This window comes from Dreissena polymorpha, chromosome 13 (genome assembly GCF_020536995.1).
Source record: "Dreissena polymorpha isolate Duluth1 chromosome 13, UMN_Dpol_1.0, whole genome shotgun sequence".
NCBI lineage: Eukaryota > Metazoa > Mollusca > Bivalvia > Myida > Dreissenidae > Dreissena > Dreissena polymorpha.
In genome coordinates, this window is record NC_068367.1 from 59,521,226 (window position 1) to 59,539,238 (window position 18,013).

Genomic DNA, 18,013 nt, shown 5'->3' on the forward strand with positions numbered 1-18,013 from the left:
TCAATACAATTTCATTAAAAGAAACAATTGCTGAATTTCAATTGTTCTCATTTCCATATCGCAATCATGAGAGCCCTATGCTATTTGTTTAGGGCGATAAGGTAATGTAACCGCGCATTAGTTTGTTTGCATTTAACTTGATTGAAATGCTTTCTTTGAAACTGAAATCCGGGACAATGTTCACTATAATTGTTGAACTATCAATACGTTAAGACTGATTGATTTATGTATTCTAAATTTCATAATGATGTCAATTGTGAACGATCTTGACATTTTCTTGCATGTTTGTTATAAAAATAGCATATAAAGCAACGCAGTAAGTTTATGATTTATGTGATGAATACGTTATAAGCGTTGGACCTAAATGGCTAACTTGTTTTTGAAATTCGTAGACACAAGTGCCTGAATGTTATTATGAGTTTGAAGATAAGAGTGTTAAATTGTCTTGTCAAATATGTCAAGATATTATTACTCAGTGCAAGTTCCTTTTATGAACTCACGATCAAGACGAATCGATGTTTCCCTGAAATGATTTGTTGTTGTCAAAGTCAGCCGGTTCTTGAACATAACTTGTTGCTATTTTCAACCATAGTTTAAGAAAGTATGTCTTTTTTCATGAAGACCACATAGCACTGTTTAAAAAGCGAATTTGATCAAGATATTGGATAGTCTCTAAAAAAGGGATATGCAATAATAAGTGTTGCTGTCATACTAGGAAATGTACAACGAGGTTAATAAACAAATTCGAAATTGTGAATATAGATATGTGTCCTATGGTTTTAGACGCTTTACAAAAGTTCGTCATTTATGACACTTTGAGATAAGACTGGGTAAAACAAGACTTACATTATTTAGTTTACACCCAACTTTCCGAAAGGTGGCTGGATTTAATTTTTTTAATATTGACATTTGAACATGTTTAAAATCACCATGCTGAGATGACAAAACCAAAAGTAAACCATTTATGAGAATAATCGTACTTGTGTTCGTTAAAAGACCGAATGTTGAGTAATATGTTATGAAGCTTTAGTGTATGAATAATTCGGAGATGTAGTTTTGTTATCAAGTAAAAGTAAATCAGTTATAAAAAGAAAATATTCATTTAAATGTAAATTATATCAGAAGCTTGGTATTTAAATAAACAGTAAATATTATGAATATTTATTGAAATGGTAACATGTAACACAATCAAAAGTCAATGCATTGGAAATAGCACAAGCATATAATCGCTAAGCTAAATACTGTCTCGTTATCTAGGTAGTGTACGGAATCGATTTACTATTGGTTACTTTTATTACCTAAAAGATCTGTAGGTTATGATAATTATTTCCATTATTATGGTGTCTCTAATTTAAGTGTCATATTTGAAAGACTCATCACACCTGTTAGTCAATATTTCAATTATGGCACATTCCATTAAGGTCAGCCAATCAAATATAAACTAGTTTAGTCATTGGTTTGCAAATAGAAACATTGAATATGGTAGGCAAGTACTATAAATGAGTTGCTTTAATTTGAGTAGTTCAATATGGTTGATCGTTCGATTGTTACGAGTTGTTCAATCAATTCAAATTAACATGTTCGCCCTAATAGTGATTCCAATATTGTATATATATTCACAACCCAATCAACTAAACCATTAAGAAAAAAATGTGTCTGCGCCTTAGTCGACCCTAGTTTATCAAAATAGTGATAAGAAGATAAACATTAAAAAAAATAATTACGAGTCAATTAGCATACATTAATGGGTGGATATATGGTCGTTTCGTATGTCAAAGTAAAAGATCGATTGAGTTCGTGGGATAAGCAATTTGAAAATAAATATTAAACATCTTGTCTTAGACATATTGCATTTTTTTACTGGACCGGTATGTGAAAAGTAAATAAGCTGACGTTGCAAATTAGTGTATTCGGCTGTTTTTGTTTTAATTTTTAAACATCCAATATATGAGACATAGAATAACGTGTGTGGCCGTAATGTACATAATTATGTACTCCTGTTCATATATCCTGTGTTCTCATTGTTTTAAGCTGGTTAATACTGTAGTACTATTTTGATTTTGCACTAACATGTTCATGATACGTTTAACATAAGTTTCTTAGTACCAGTGATCGACCAGTGTTTGTTCATACTTTACTGAATATTCAAAAATGGGAAGGCCAACAATAAAAGGAGGTAAGAATATATTTCATCAACCCGGTATACGCATTATTGTGTTTAAAAAAGATATATGTTTATTGTTTATTTGACGAATTTCTGTCTTAAACACAAAAAATAACGACATATACGAATTATGGGTACACTAACTTGCCAATACTTTTCTCGAATTCCTGTCATTTTTACCATTCAAGATAATCACACCATGTTGAAGATGTGTTGATAAAAAAGATGATATAATTATTGTTACTGATGAAAAGCCAGATGTTCCCGCTGCAAGATAACATGTTTCTTGTCCATCGACAGCGCAACCTACTACCAATCGGGCAAATATAACAACACAACATTGCGATTTTGTTTATATCATGTATACACAACTATGCTAAGATCTGGTGATGTTATGCAAATAAATCTTCTTTTTTTTTTGGGGGGGGGGGGGGGGGTAAATGAGATATGTTAACGATGAAGCGTTGGAGCATGGAATCAAGGTTCTGCTTGGCTTGTGTTATTGATATATTCAGAAGCGATGAAATGCTCTCTATTGCCATTATGTTACATAAGGCATAAAAAGGACAACTTTCTAAAATGATTTGATTGGATGATGTCATTTTTTAACTAAGATATTCGTCAACAACATGTTTATAAAGCATATTTAGCAGGATGAAATGAATCTGTATATCATGTATCATAAATCTGACTTCAAGTGTATTTCTGGAATAATTCTGTACATCTTTCTTGAAAAAAATATTGCACAAAAGTTGAGAAAGCAATCAAACTTTTATTTGATATTCCGCATGATTAGAGGTATTGTAGAACATTACTAATTGATATGATCTTCTCATACAAACAAGTATATATATATATGTAACGAGTGTACGAATTGTACATATAATGCTGAATCTTCAAAATAATATCATTGTTTTACAATTCATTTCGGATCATTTAAAGCGCTTGAATGAAAAAAATTGTATTCTTTCAACAAAAATGATTTTATTTTTTATAAAAGTTTTCATATATCCCTCATAAAAAACACTACATTAACTGATGATTGTTTTAACCATTCTCATTATGTTCGGAAACATTTCCGGAATTTTTTTAAAGTAACAAGCTATGTATATTGTATTCTTTGATTCGAACAACATTATATATATTATATAATATATTTAACAATATTTAGTTATATATTTATTATTTGAGCACTCAATTTCAGAGATTTTCAAACGACTCACAATATAATTTTGAATCCTAGCATATTGACTTGTGGAAAAATGGTTGCTCGTTAAAATACAATGAGACTTTTCAATTTAGGCATACTTTTCAAGTGATATGCATACAATCCTATTTAATACTTATAATTACAATGCAATGTCGAACGATACAGTTTTAATGTCCGCGACTAAATCTAGTAGCTAAGATAAGAATAATAGCAATACCCCCGAAGGACATATGGATGGACATAGAAAAGTCGAAACGGGAAGAAAGAGTCATAGGCTATGACACAATGGGCGGAACAACTGCTGTGAACAGTACTGAACATCTATTTGAAAACATCTATTAATAAAGCTTTTGAATATTTGTCTTAGTATATGTGTTTTTTATGGAATAAATTGTATTTTCATCATTAAATAACATTGAATGTAATTTTGAAGCAAATATAAAATGTTTCAAAAAACTGTATCCGAACATTTAAAGATTTAGGTATTTACTGGAGGAAAAAAACAATATACGAAAGTCAATAAAACAGTGCATTATGTTACAAAATACTTTGTTAGGAATGTACAAAGCTAACAACAAAAGGGAAACCTTCAAACGGTTAAAACAATGGGTATGCAGTGAACGCACATAAATACGTTTAAATGTAGTAATTGTACCTAAATACTGTATTGTAGTGAAAGCTTACCTAAATCCATTTTTCTCTTTATGTCAATCATGTATCTCGTATCATCAATTATAGCAGTACGAGTGCCCTCGCTCTGGCAAATGCATTTAATTTTAATTCACTATATGGAAGACATCGATACATCAACACTATTCTACACGAACCTGTTGAAAAGTTTGTGTTTATACTGTAATCAATTATGTGCTTATATTGTTAACAATTCTGCATCAGAATGAAACAATGTCTATCCGAAAATCTTATTCCTCTATGCAAGACACTAAGACATTAAACCACAAAAGAAACATTAAACATCAAACGCAACTGAACTTTACCATTATACAATTTCTTGATTTCTAATCGTATGTTTAAGCTGAAGTTTTATGAAAGTGCACATCGAGTTACAACGCAATTTTTCTTCAGATCGCATCGTTTTAAGTGCAAGATTTGTCTTGCTATCAATTATGTTAATGTCTCCATGAAGTATTATATAGAAACTTTGCAAAAAAATCGATCATTATTTTAAAGAATTTTTTGCACTTGAAACAACCCATATATTTTAAAGGGGCCTTTTCACAGATTTTGGCATTTTTTAACTTATTCATTAAATGCTTTATATTGATAAATGTAAACATTGGATCGTAAAAGCTCCAGTAAAAAATCAAGAATAAAATTTAAAAAAGGAAAAGAACATTGCCCGGAGCAGGTTTCGAACCTATGACCCCTGGAGTCCTGCCAGAGTCCTGAAGTAAAAACGCTTCAGCCTACTTTGCTATTCCGCCGAGTACACATACTTGTCGTATTTTATACCTTATATAAGCAATCTTCGTAGTTTTACAAAATTTAACGACAAAAACAGAACTCTCCAAATTATTCAATCGTTTCGCGTTGCAACGCTTTATAATTTTTAGGTTTTAAAATCGTCAAAAGATGCATATAATGGCTATATTAGACCATGGTCAATGTTCAGTATTACTGTTTCTTCACAAATATCATAACTAAAACGAAAATGTGCGAATCTGAAACAACTTTTTTCAATTTTGTCAATTTACCAAAGCGTGAAAAGATCCCTTTAATGTGAACAATAAATATCATACATTTTTATGTTTTTATATCTATGCAAGTCATGAGTGGAAGATTACGTGAAAGACTTGCATCATAAGGTATTGCTCCTTAATGCGACCCTGTCCCCAATAAGCAGTCAATGTTATGGTCCGCGTTTTATGTATTGACTTTTCTTTTTATGTTTTCCATATCAATCGAATATCTACACCTTCCTCAAAGAGATATACAATAACAAGATTCCATTCATTTACCCTCCAATGTGCATTTAATCAATACGGTCTTTTTTGCTGCGGCACCTGAATCCAATATGCATTTTTTAGGAATGATAAGTTATGCACGATAAAAATCATATAACCCTAACGTAAAGCCGGGAATTATTGCTTAGTTAAGAATTTTCTGCAGCGGAAATATAAAAAAACACCAAGTGAAAAGCATCCGTTATATCAAATAAAATAGTAAGTTTATAATGCTGACTTACTAAAACAATATGCAGATCATACCCCAATCAAAAGTCTGATAACTTAGAAAGACTGTCGGCCAAAATAGAAGCAAAACACGAATAATTAGATATTTTATCAGAAGAAATATACACAATTGAGTATTTTTATTTTTTTTAAACAAAGATGGAACCGATTGTGAAAAATTGACCTTCAGTTGATAATTATTATTCCATTTGAAAAAAAGGGAACTTGTTTTCTTGATGTTATATTTCTCTGAGTTGATTTTATTTAAAGGATGGCAGGTCTGTTTACATTTATTTTGTGATATAATCGTTCATATATTTGTTAAAAAAATTCATTACTTTTTTTTTCGAAAATATTATATTGGTGGTCAAAGTGTAAAGGAGTGTTCTATACTTAATTTTTCTATTGTTGTATGAATTTGCCGTTTCCAATACTAAAAGAATAAATTTCAGCAACATAAATGCACATTTTGAAATACTTTTAATACGAATATATACTGAATAATATCGCTGTTATCTATGTACATTCCCATTAAAGATTTCCATGAATGAATTGATTATTAATATTATCAACAATTATGAAGATATTTAAGCCGTTAAGCAGTAGAATAAAATTAATGTTTGGAAACAATATCCTTTACTCAATTACGTGTATAACTTTCATTCAATGACATCTAAATAGACACAATTATAATAATCCAAAAACGTGTGATGTTAATTTTTCCAGACTTGGTCACAGTGTTCATAGACAAAAGACTTAAAATAATGCATACATTTGTTGACAAACTTTGCAGTACCACACTAAGTCAAGTCTTTATAAACCCAAGACTTGACACAATAAATACATTTGGTGACAAAGTTTGCAGTAGTTTTACTTTTGTTTTGGCGGAACTTAATAAGCAAAATAACACATTGATAAATTATTTACCCATGAAAGCATTGAACTAATAAAAACTGTTCTTAAGCAATTAATGTACACGATGGTTCTTGAAAATGACATACTTTTAAATAGGTTAGGATAACGGGCTTTCGCTATTGTGCAAATGCGACAGTGAATTGTGTCGTTTAATCAGGATACAACGGTTGTAGCAAAACAATGTGTGATCAAAGCCTGCGATTGGGAAGGAACCAATGCTTTCGATGTAACTTTATACGCGGTGTCTGTATAGGGGCGCATATAGTCACGACGATCGCTCGAACGATTTTTTTCAAGAAAGTCATTCTCCACTTATTACACATAGGACATTTTTAATGGAACGTGTTTTCTTCTCGAAACATACGTAACTTAAGATCCCTTATCGATGAAACAGTATACAGCAGGTCCTTCCACGCCAATAATTTTGAGGAAAATATTAATTCCAGTAAACGTATGACATTTTAATCGCTTTACAATATCTGTGAAATTAATAACTTAAGTTCAGATACCTTTTAAGGCAGCATCCCTACCAAAGAGTCATTAGCACATTTGTTAGTTTACTATTGTCCTCAAGATCTTTCATAGATTATGGAACACATATTGTTGTTTTTTTGTTCCTATTCTTACTGTTTCTGTCTGTGCATTCTGTTACATACATTAACGCATGCATTAACAAATCGTACTCGCAAAGCGCATCAAGCATTTTCACTGTCATTCTTGTTTAATTTCATAGTATTGTAATTGCGTTGTTTATTTAATCACTACTAATTTATTTAAAGAATATAGTACAATAATAATTTATAGTTTTGTATTTTTTTCCAGACCTATTCTTATGGTGCATTTATTAATGATCAAAATTAAAAGCTCTCCACTAGAATCTTGTTACACACAACGTTTTTCGTATAATATACTTCTGCTTAGATGGTATAATTTGGAACAGTAACTTTAGTGTTGTAAACTGAATTATGGATATACCCATTATACATTGAGAGTTTTTATCCATACGGATTTTCTTACTACACAAAATCATAAGAAAACTAATCCGATGTCCATTGTAAAATATAAATAACATACTAGATGACGAAGTACCATTCTTTTGCAAGGTAAGAGCAACTAATTGTAACATTTTGTATGAAAAATATGTTGCTTTTTCTGAATTGTTTTAAGTTGTCTCTAAGATGACATGCAATGATAGCTGATTCTTTATATTGAAAGGTTGTTTTATTTTCATTTAGGAAATTGTCTGTTTAACCATTTATGTTGTCGTGCCAATATTCATCGCGCTCTCAAATTTTATCTTAAAATTTAGCCAACATGCTCATGAATTTTAGTGAACTATCTAAACTTTTCCTTTTTAGTTAGTTATTGACGGCCAATTGTCCTATCATTTCAAAGTTTGGTGAAATTTGAAAAGATGACAAATGTTGGACTAGCCGAAGTGGCATTTGGCAATTTTCACATAATGCAAGGACCATTTTCAACACAAAAATTTGCAAAAAATGGCCATAATGGAATGTATCTTCAAATAGTACCATGAAATGTGTTGAAGATGGGATGAATACTGTTTGCCTAATGAAAATATTGAATTTTTGCAAAATATTGTAAGGGCCATAACATACCATTTTCCAAAACGAATTCAACTTATTATATATTTAATGACGTTCTATGAAACATAATGGAAACAAACTGTGTCATTCAAATGACCAATATACCGAATTTTCTTCATTAGTGTAACCAAAATATTGATCTGTAATACATATTGTAAATAGTAAGATACAAAGTGCATTACAGCATAGTGACCATTTGGAAAATATTATCACTTCCAAATATATAAAAATGAAAGTTGTGAGCTCTATTTTTGTACATTTCATCCTCATATGGGACTTTCATGGCTACAATTCTTAATTGCTTGAGACAAAAATTGGGAAAACATATTCCCAAACTTTCTAAAATACAAGGATTTATAAATATCTCAACAAATACTGATGAAAGTTTTCTCAAAATTTTAATAGAATACACAAAACATAAAAAACAACCAACTCATAACACACAATTGTAACGTAACATAAGTGAGCCTTGGGTAGTGTCCTCACAGATTAGCCACCGCCCTCCGCAACTATCCGCCTAAACAGCATTTTTGCTAAAAGAGACTTCATTGAAACAAAAACAAAAACAATAAAAGTAAAAAATTGCGTCCTCGGTTAGCCTGTGTGGACTGCACAGGCCAATCTAGGATCATACCTTAAGCACATGCATTACGACCAATTTTCTCGGACCCAGGGTCATATAAAGGTTGGCTATATACAGTATATAGTTTTAGTACACAGATTGTCAAACTGCATGGTAAACATCATTTTATTTGGATATCAAATTTGATGGTGATAAAATGATCAGTTTTTATACATATTCATGAACAAGGCAATTTTGGCGACAGTTTTTTAAAACAAAACATTTAATACAGTAATGTACACAAAAATCAACATTACAATAACACTCATTTGAGATGCCCGTATTGCAAAAGTATTGCAATATGTAATAGCAAAAATATAAATCTATTAAGTTTTGCTGTGAATTTTACTTCACAATAATATTTCAAGGCAGTTAAAACATTCTACTTAACCAAAAAGTCATCATAAAAAGTCATGAAAAACATAACAATTCTTACTTATCTATTATATTGTTCATTTGTTTTTGTTTTAAATTTAATACATGGTCTCTTACAAGATATTCTTTCTAAAAATGTTCTGCATACGCCGTTATAAAGCAGATTAATTTTAATAAATAGCTTTATAATATATTTAATACAGCTTCTGTTCTCACTAACATCCAAAGAATTGCTTTAGTTTTTCTTATATTCTTAATCACATGAACAAATAATGCAAGCTCTGTTTAAATGATCCTTAAGTGAAACATTAACATACATAAATCAGGAGAAAATAAGATGGTGCATGGTACCAGAAAATATGACGAAATGCAATTTACGAAAAACCAGTTTCGAAGTCGGACAAACTATTGCATATAGATACAAAATGGCAATAGAATTTATCATATGCACACCTCCCTGGCAGCAATCAAAATAATTTTTTAAAAGAATTGTGTAGATGCAGTATTAATTTGAAATACTGCAAGTGGTTTCAGAAAACCTTATTTTAATATACCATAATAGTACAATACATGTACATTTTAGTAAGATTCGGAGTCAAATAAAACACCCTAGCAGTCTCAGCAAAAGTCCAAAAACCATCACTGCCAAAAAGGTCTGGCAATATCGTACTACAAATTATAACTTGTTTTTTTTTACAGTAAGTGGTAAGTTACACTATGATACCACACAAACCCAATATAACATTCAATATAGAAGAGACTTATATAATATAGTCTCATTGTCGTCCACATAAAACAAAGGATCCAATGTTTCTGATGAACGCAGCGAAGGCAAAGGCTTTTTGAAATTATTATTTAGAATATCTGCGCTGTAACATCAAATATAGAATAGGCTTACATTACTGAGTCTCATTTTTGTCCACATTAAACGATGGATCGAACATTTCTGAACAATGGGAAGGCTCTTTCACGTTATTGTTTAGAATCTTTTCGCTGCTAATAGTACAACCATTCTTCAACGCCTGAATGTTTAACGCTGTCGTGTTTCGACTCAAACCATCGCGAGTTGTACACTCAATGTTCACCACATTAATTTTAAGTTCAAACTCGTCCGGCTTAAAGTCCAAATGACCGTTTGATTTTTCGCCGGAGGTCAGGTTGCTATCTGAGGCCATACCCATGTCAGTATCCATAGCTTCGCATTCGATGCTGCAACAAGGTCCAATGAGAGTGTTTTTAAATGGCACGGTTTGCTCAATGTCTGTTACAGATGATTTCCTCCCTATCATGTAACGTTTATGCGCAGAATTCATATTACTGACTTCCGATGTTTTCGTTGCTATACTGAATGACCTGCGGGTATTCATAAAACTCGTGCGGGACACGGCACTTGACCGTCGCATGTTTATCCTACTCCAAGACTTCTTTACCTCAGAACGAACCTTTAATATTGGAAAAAAATGTGTACATTTACACGCACAGGACTTAAAATTAGATGAGCCTTGCTTTTGGTAAACAGGGCTTAACGCATGTGCATAAGGTGTCGTCCCAGATCAGCGACGCGACGACACTTTCCTTTTTAATGGACTTTTTTTTATTTAAATAAAGTCTCTTGTAAGCAAAAATCCAGTTTAGGTGGAAAGTGGGCACTACACAGGCTCATTTGGGACAACACTTTACGCACATGCATTAAACCCCATTTTCGCAGCTCCAATGTTTTAAATATATTTGGTATAAGGCATAGCATGTTTTGGCACCATGAGAACTTAAAATGTTCTTTCTAATGCATGTACATTGTGAACACATACCTGTATGAGATAAGAAAAATGCTGACCCAGTAAACCATGCAAAATGAATGTACATTTTGTTAAAATAACAAAAATATTTAAATAAAAAGTAAATCGTTTTATCAAAAAGGAAAATGAGCCATGCAAACAAATACACTTTGAGAATTTTAACTTCAAAGTTTTATTTATATGTGGGGATAAGCTTTCATAAGAGGTAATGCAACATGCAAATTCAAGCACAATTTTGCAAATGTTTAAATCATCAAGACCTTTCCACACACCATTCAAATGATTTAAATTGCAATTTGCAAAATAAATGTGAGTTTTATGAAAGGAGGAAGCATGGCGCTTTAGTCATGGAACATACTTCTTCAGACACACGGAAAGAAATTGTATAAAGCCATTCACAAATGTGTCGCAAAACATGGATATTATGGTAGCACAATTTGCTCGACATGTATTTTGCAAAGTGTGCATCGCTAAGCCTTAAAATTATTGTCATGCAGATATTATTTTCATGGTATATTACCTGTAGTTCATTACCTGTAGTATAGTACCTTTAGTATATTACCTGTAGTATATTACCTTTAGTATTTAACCTATAGTGTATTACCTGTAGCATATTACCTGTAGTATATTAACTGTAGTATATTACCCGTAGTATATAACCTGTAGTAATTACCTGTAGTAATTACTTGTAATAGTTTACATGTAGTATATTACCTGTAGTATATAACCTGTAGTTTATACCTGTAGTATATAACCTGTAGTTTATTACATGTAGTATATTACATGTAGTATATTAACTGTAGTATTCTACATGTAGCATATTACCTGTAGTATATTACCTGTAGTAATGACCTGTTATAATGTGCCTGTAGTATATTACCTGTAGTATATTACCTGTGGTATATACCTGTAGTATATTACCTGTAGTTTATATTACCTGTGTTATCTCTGAGGTAAATATTTCGATTTACGAAATACATAATTTGTTTTGAAAGGGGATCTTCCCAATGTTTATGGCCTTATCTTTCTAACCATGTATAGTGATATATTGGATGGCAGCTCGACCATGGTGAAAACAGACATAAAAGAATTATATATATAGGACTAGCACGTGTAACCTACAACCTGCCATATTTGATGGAAGAAGTCAATTAATGTGGCTTGATCTCATATCGTCCCAATTGCATGCACACACTCATGCAGTTTACCTAAAATTACAATATTAATTTTTTTATACAAAAGGCTAAACAAGCCGTTTAGCGCTGACATCTGACCACAAGGAACCAAATTGTGCTGAGGTGGAGGTTTTCACACAGTTTCACATTAAATATTAAAATAAGAAAAACTGACTCAACATCTGTCATCTTTGTTTTTAAACATACCAAAATAATTGTTTCAACCAGCCAAGAAATCATAACAACCCAATTATTGAATGACCTGAGCAAGTTTCATGATGAGTGGGTCAAAAACTTTACTTCTAGATTATTAACATGGTTTTACTATAGCTACATAAGGAAAGCTGTCCAACCTGATTGCGACCGTGTTTCCACGGACAGGATCCTTATATCGCGTGGGGACAGGAACCTTACATCACGTGTAGAAAAGATTATAAGAAACATGTTTAAACAAGTTTAAGAAGTTTCTAGAGTTTTAACAAGCTTTTTCTGATGACGCCCAATACAACGTACAACAACGGACGCTGTACACAGACTGACAACACTGTTTGATCAGGTGAGCTAAACATGAATATTTTTTTAAGGGCTCCAATCCTAAACCAAATTGTTGAGGTGCGTACATTCACATGCTGGTCAGTATGTTTTTAAAGTTTCAGCTCTGTAGACGAAATATGTTTGAGTTGAAAGGACACATATTTTAATATTTAGAAGGACTCTAACTAAGGTTGTGTTGAAAACCTGCAAACCAAAATATGGATGTTCACACGTTCACATGCTGGTCAATATTTGTGCTTAGTGTCAGCCATCTTTTAGAAATATGCACTAAACAAAATACACAAAAAATGTGCGTAATTCCACTTAATTTCCCCAAAAAAATTGGGCTAAAACTCCGGTTAAAATAAAACATTCGAATCAAAACATAGAGCTGTGCAATACGTTCAAAAAGTGTCATCCCTCTAGCTGCCAATACTTGTTTAGTTATGCCCCACAACAGACTGACAAAAGGACAGGCCATACCATTTACAGACAACAAAAAAAGATTCAGATCACTTCCATCTATAAGTACTGTTATCACCATAACAAAATTACCTCAGAATTGGTGAAGCAGAGGAGAACAGCGATGAACAGCCCCTGGTATGAGTTGAAGAACATTTCGATGATCAGCAGGATAAAGGAGACGGTGCCCTCGGGGTCGATGTCGTCTGCCTGCAGGGTGGCGATGATGAAGTGGACTCCAAACAGCACTATCAGCACCACCAGGCTCTTGGCCAGCGTCCTAGAGGCAGCATTTTATAAGAATTACTATTGAATCTGGAGTATTTGACATAGAGATACAAGGTGCTTTTTGTCAAATTTGCGATTGTTATTTTGCCCCATTTCCAATATCAAAACGTATATAATTTTTCCCAATTGACTAACTAATTTCCTTTTAATGGTTGCCATAAATGTCTTATTTTTTGTAATCAAATGCAATATGGGGTTAATTGCCATATGCAGGCAGCTTTATGGGTTGAAGCTTAGAAAATACACTATTGAAACGCTTAAATTTTTTAAGAATTTTACGGAAGAATAAAATGCCCCTGGGACGTAACTTTCTGCCTAGCATTGATTTTCATTTCGAAAACGACTTCCTTTACAAGAAAACTTCTATTGAAGTAGGAAGTGTTGTTCCTGATTAGCATGTGTAGACTGCATACGCTTATATGAGACAGGACGTTCATTAAGCCCCGTTTCCCCAAGATTGCGGATCAGATATTAAGCACATGCGCCAGTGCATGTAGATATTTACAATATATATTGCGGTTCAATAATTCACATCTTACCTATATCTGTTGGTATTAAGTTGTTGAACAGAGTTCATTTTTGTCAACAGAAGGCGTACTATGTTGATAAAGAAGAAGAAATTCACCTGGAAAAAAAGTTGTGAATATGAAAGGAAATAAATATCTTCACATATAATATACATACCAATATGAATATTTTAATAGTAAAATGTACAACCATAACTTAATAATAACCATTTGCAAGGGTTTTTATAGTGCTTAAGATAATAATTTATCAGATTGCTCTCTATGAGTTTAACATGTTTTATGATAAATTCTAATATAGTATTCGAGCATGACAATAAGTTTATAATTTCTGTGTTTTTTTAGTGCAATGTCCTGACCGTTTATATCTTATAAAAAACAGAGATCATACTTTTAATGTGGATTGCCGTTTATATATAACACCCAAGTACCTTCACTATCTTCAGTACTTTTCAAGACATGAACGGATGGACAATTGGACAGATGGACGGACGGACTAACAGACAGACAGACAGATGGACCAACACACAGACTGACTGATAAACAGACAGACACATGACAAGCCTATGATCCACTTGAATGAAATTCCCTTAGGAAACTCACAAAAGCAAAAGTACTTACGACGATCATTATGTAGATGGGAACTTGTGTAATAAGGATCAGTCGTTTGGAGTTGTAATTCCAGCAACTGTAAATAACATAATGGGAAGATAATAAAATTGATAACTTTTAGTTAATTAAAACTTGCATTTACTTTTTTACATTGTTGGCGGAAAACTGGCTAGATGACCTTGACATTTTAATTGTTAATGAATGGCCCGTCATGTCAAGCCTTTAATACAACAAATGAGGAAAACATAAGGCATCCCAAATTCTTGTTCAGTCTGGCAGTGTGGTAAAACTTTGGACAGTACAGAATTTTGCTATGGAAATAACAGTGGCACACTTTGGACACCATTTCTGTAAAAAAAATCCATATGCACTCAGACCGTATTAAAAGGTAGTTTCCATATTTTTTTACAAAATGCAATGCAGTATGTGTCAATTTTTTTTAAGACATCCCCCAAAATACTGTTCTACAACGTGGTACAATCAGTTAATTTAACTTGAAAACGTTATAGAAATTAATCTTCAGACAAATTTAACCAAAACTTCAAAAGTTACCATTATCAGAACTTGAAATTATTCACCCTATGACCATAAAGCCAACTAAACCTAAGGTATAAGCATAAGAAAGTAGCTTAAATATGATCCTGACTCTGTGACCCTGCACCTTTGCCAAGACCCTGTATCCCTAGACACTGTGCACATAACTCTGTGCCCCTAGACCCTGTGCCCCTAGACCATGTGCCCCTTACCACGTGCCCTAGACCCTTACCCTGTTCCCCTTACCCTGTGCCCCTAGACCATATGCCCCTTACCCTGTGCTTCTAGACCCTGTGTCCCTAGACCCTGATTCTTTGCCCCTGTGTCCCTGACCCTGTGCCCCTGACCCTGTGCCCCTGACCCTGTGCCCCTGACCCTGTGCCCCTGACCCTGTGCCCCTGACCCTGTGCCCCTGACCCTGTGTCCCTAGACCTTGTGCACCTAGACCCTGATTCTGTGTCCCTGACCCTGCACCCCTGACCCTGTGCCCCTGACTCTGTTCCCCTGACCCTGTGCCCCTAGACATTGCCACTGTGCCCACGGCTCTGACTCTGTGCCCCTGACCCTGTGCACCTAGACCATGTTCCCTGTGCCTCTGACTCTGTGCCCCTGACCATGTACCACTAGCCCCTGACTTTGTGCCCCTGACACTGTTTCCCTAGACCCTGACCTTGTGCCCCTTTGCATCTGACCCTGTGCCCCTGACCCTGTGCCCCAGACCCTTTGCCCCTAGACCCTGTGCCCCTAGACACTGAGCCTGTGCTAGTTTTATGGATTAATAAACCCCAAAACAAATCCAGTCTAGGCGGACGGCATTGTCCCTTATAAGCCTGTGGGAAGAATAAAGCCTGGTTTTACAGAGACAGGCCCATATCGTGAAGATTACATATATAAGAAAAAGGTAAATAATACAGTTTTGTTTTGTGGATAGGAATTTCCCACTTTCCAAGAATGGATATTTTCTGTTCAATGTTATTATTACTCAGGAAAATGGAAGAGAAAACTGACCTTTAATTGTAATACGTAAGGAAGTTACCAGTTGTCAACCAAAAAATGAAATAATTTTAGCAGATGTTGCCTCTTTACCTGTATACATGAAGTCCACAACTTACTGATAGGCAAATTCTAGGAAGGAAGCCTAGCAACCCTGATTTGTTAATACAGTCAACTTGCCAATAGGAGGTCACACCAATAGGGGGTCACTATCGTGTATTTCATCAAAAAGTATAATCAAATCAAAAACAATTGTTGCATAGTGTGTCCCTTGGATAAATGTACAATTTTACAAATGTGTGAACAGATGCTCTAACTGTTGATCTGACAGGGGAGATATTGCTGTAAACAGTGATCCTTTTTTGGCGATAGTGAGTGCTTTTGTGTACATCATTATATTATAGGTAATGTTTATTTTTTTTTAATGAAACCTTATTTATTCTGAAATATGGTTTAATGACAGCGTTACAAACTGTTTTTTTTTATAGTTTTTGTGATCATATGATATTCTTTCATTGTCGTACTTTAATTGGTCATTTTTGCAAAAAAAAAACAGCAGTGTACTGCGGCAAAATATATATACAGAGAAATGAAAGAATAGCATTTATTTGTACATCTTGTCATATATACACAAAAGCAAAAGGACAACATTCTAATGGGACTATTTAACATTTTTTGGCATGTGATTCTCTATTGGCATGTTGATAGTATTTTTCCTATCAACCTGTTTGATAGAAAACAGTAAATTTCTGTAATAGTATTGATGTAATCATTAAATAAATCTTCTTATGGGGAATGTACTTATTTTCATACTGTGTGTCCGATGTGCAGAGAATATTTTTAAGTAACTTGTTTGAAAACAACAGGAGTTATAAGTAAATCATTCTTAGAAAATTGAAAATGGACATGATCTCTCACACATATACCCTAAATCATGAGAGATGTTTGAGTTCAAATTCGTCCAGAGACACAATGTATTATCCTTCAACCATATCACATTTCAATATCAAGTGTTTTATCTGCACAACATTTTCATTCCAGATAACACATTTTTATGTGAACTTGGCCATATATATAAGACAACAAGCAGAATATTAATATATTATCTCAGTGTGAATAGTTAATATAGCATCCCGAGGACAGTAATGTCAACTGCTTGAGGCAGAATGTCAAAGTGTAAGATAACCATTTGAAAGAGGCAATATTGACAATACCACAAAACATGTCGTTGCTATTTTTTTTTTTTATTATATGAGATATAAATACTGGACTAAACGTTAGTTTACCAGGTTATGTTGGGAAAATAAAGTGCACATCAATCCTTGTTTCTTATTAGAACATAAAGTTTGTAAGCGTATAGATGTTTGTGTATGTAAAACAGTGCTTTTATTTATTATGTCACACATGATTTTGTAAAATATTATTTCTAATTTATTTGTAACTTTTTATTAGAATTGAAAAGCTTTACAAATACATTTCACAAAGTTTGTGAAACATTTGAATTAGTATTATGTCAAAATAGCTCAACATGCGTATCTCCTGACTGTATTGTTCACAATTCCACTTGCTAGGAGCGTTTGTATGCTGTCGGGATGCATTGTTTTATGTGCAGCTTCGCTTTCGTCAAGACGGAAGTATTATTGTTTCAATGTTTTACACTGAATATTCAACATTTATAGGATATTAAAAGTATGTATGGATGGTTAAATGGGATTTAAATATGAGAAAGTAAGCTATAATAAAATATAAAAAATTAACTGATTAGTCTTATTTTTCCAAACTAATGCATTCATCATTACATTATTTGATTATTTTGATGTCAGTCATTCAGACCTTTCCAGGGAAAATCTTATTTAATCGTAGGGACAAGAAAAACCATTAAAAAAAATAAAAACATTTAATTCTATCACATGTTATTTATTAAGTTATAAGTAAGGTATTTGCAGATGATTTGTCATAGAGCACATGAGTGCCTTCATTGATATGGAATGACAAAAGTAAGTGTTGTGGTGC

The 18,013-nt window shown here is 33.0% G+C and overlaps 1 protein-coding gene across 1 annotated transcript in view; it reads right to left on the reverse strand.

The window, feature by feature from the left end:
* Window positions 1-8,557: 8,557 nt before the first annotated feature.
* Window positions 8,558-18,013, reverse strand: part of LOC127856582 (secretin receptor-like) — a 69,865-nt gene continuing 60,409 nt past the window's right edge. The window contains exons 9-12 of the mRNA XM_052392878.1: window positions 14,483-14,549; window positions 13,877-13,962; window positions 13,143-13,329; window positions 8,558-10,524 (exon numbers count right to left, since the gene is read on the reverse strand). Of these exons, the coding sequence (XP_052248838.1) occupies window positions 9,982-10,524; window positions 13,143-13,329; window positions 13,877-13,962; window positions 14,483-14,549 (883 nt within the window). The 3' untranslated portion in view covers window positions 8,558-9,981. The remainder of the gene's footprint in view (window positions 10,525-13,142; window positions 13,330-13,876; window positions 13,963-14,482; window positions 14,550-18,013) is intronic.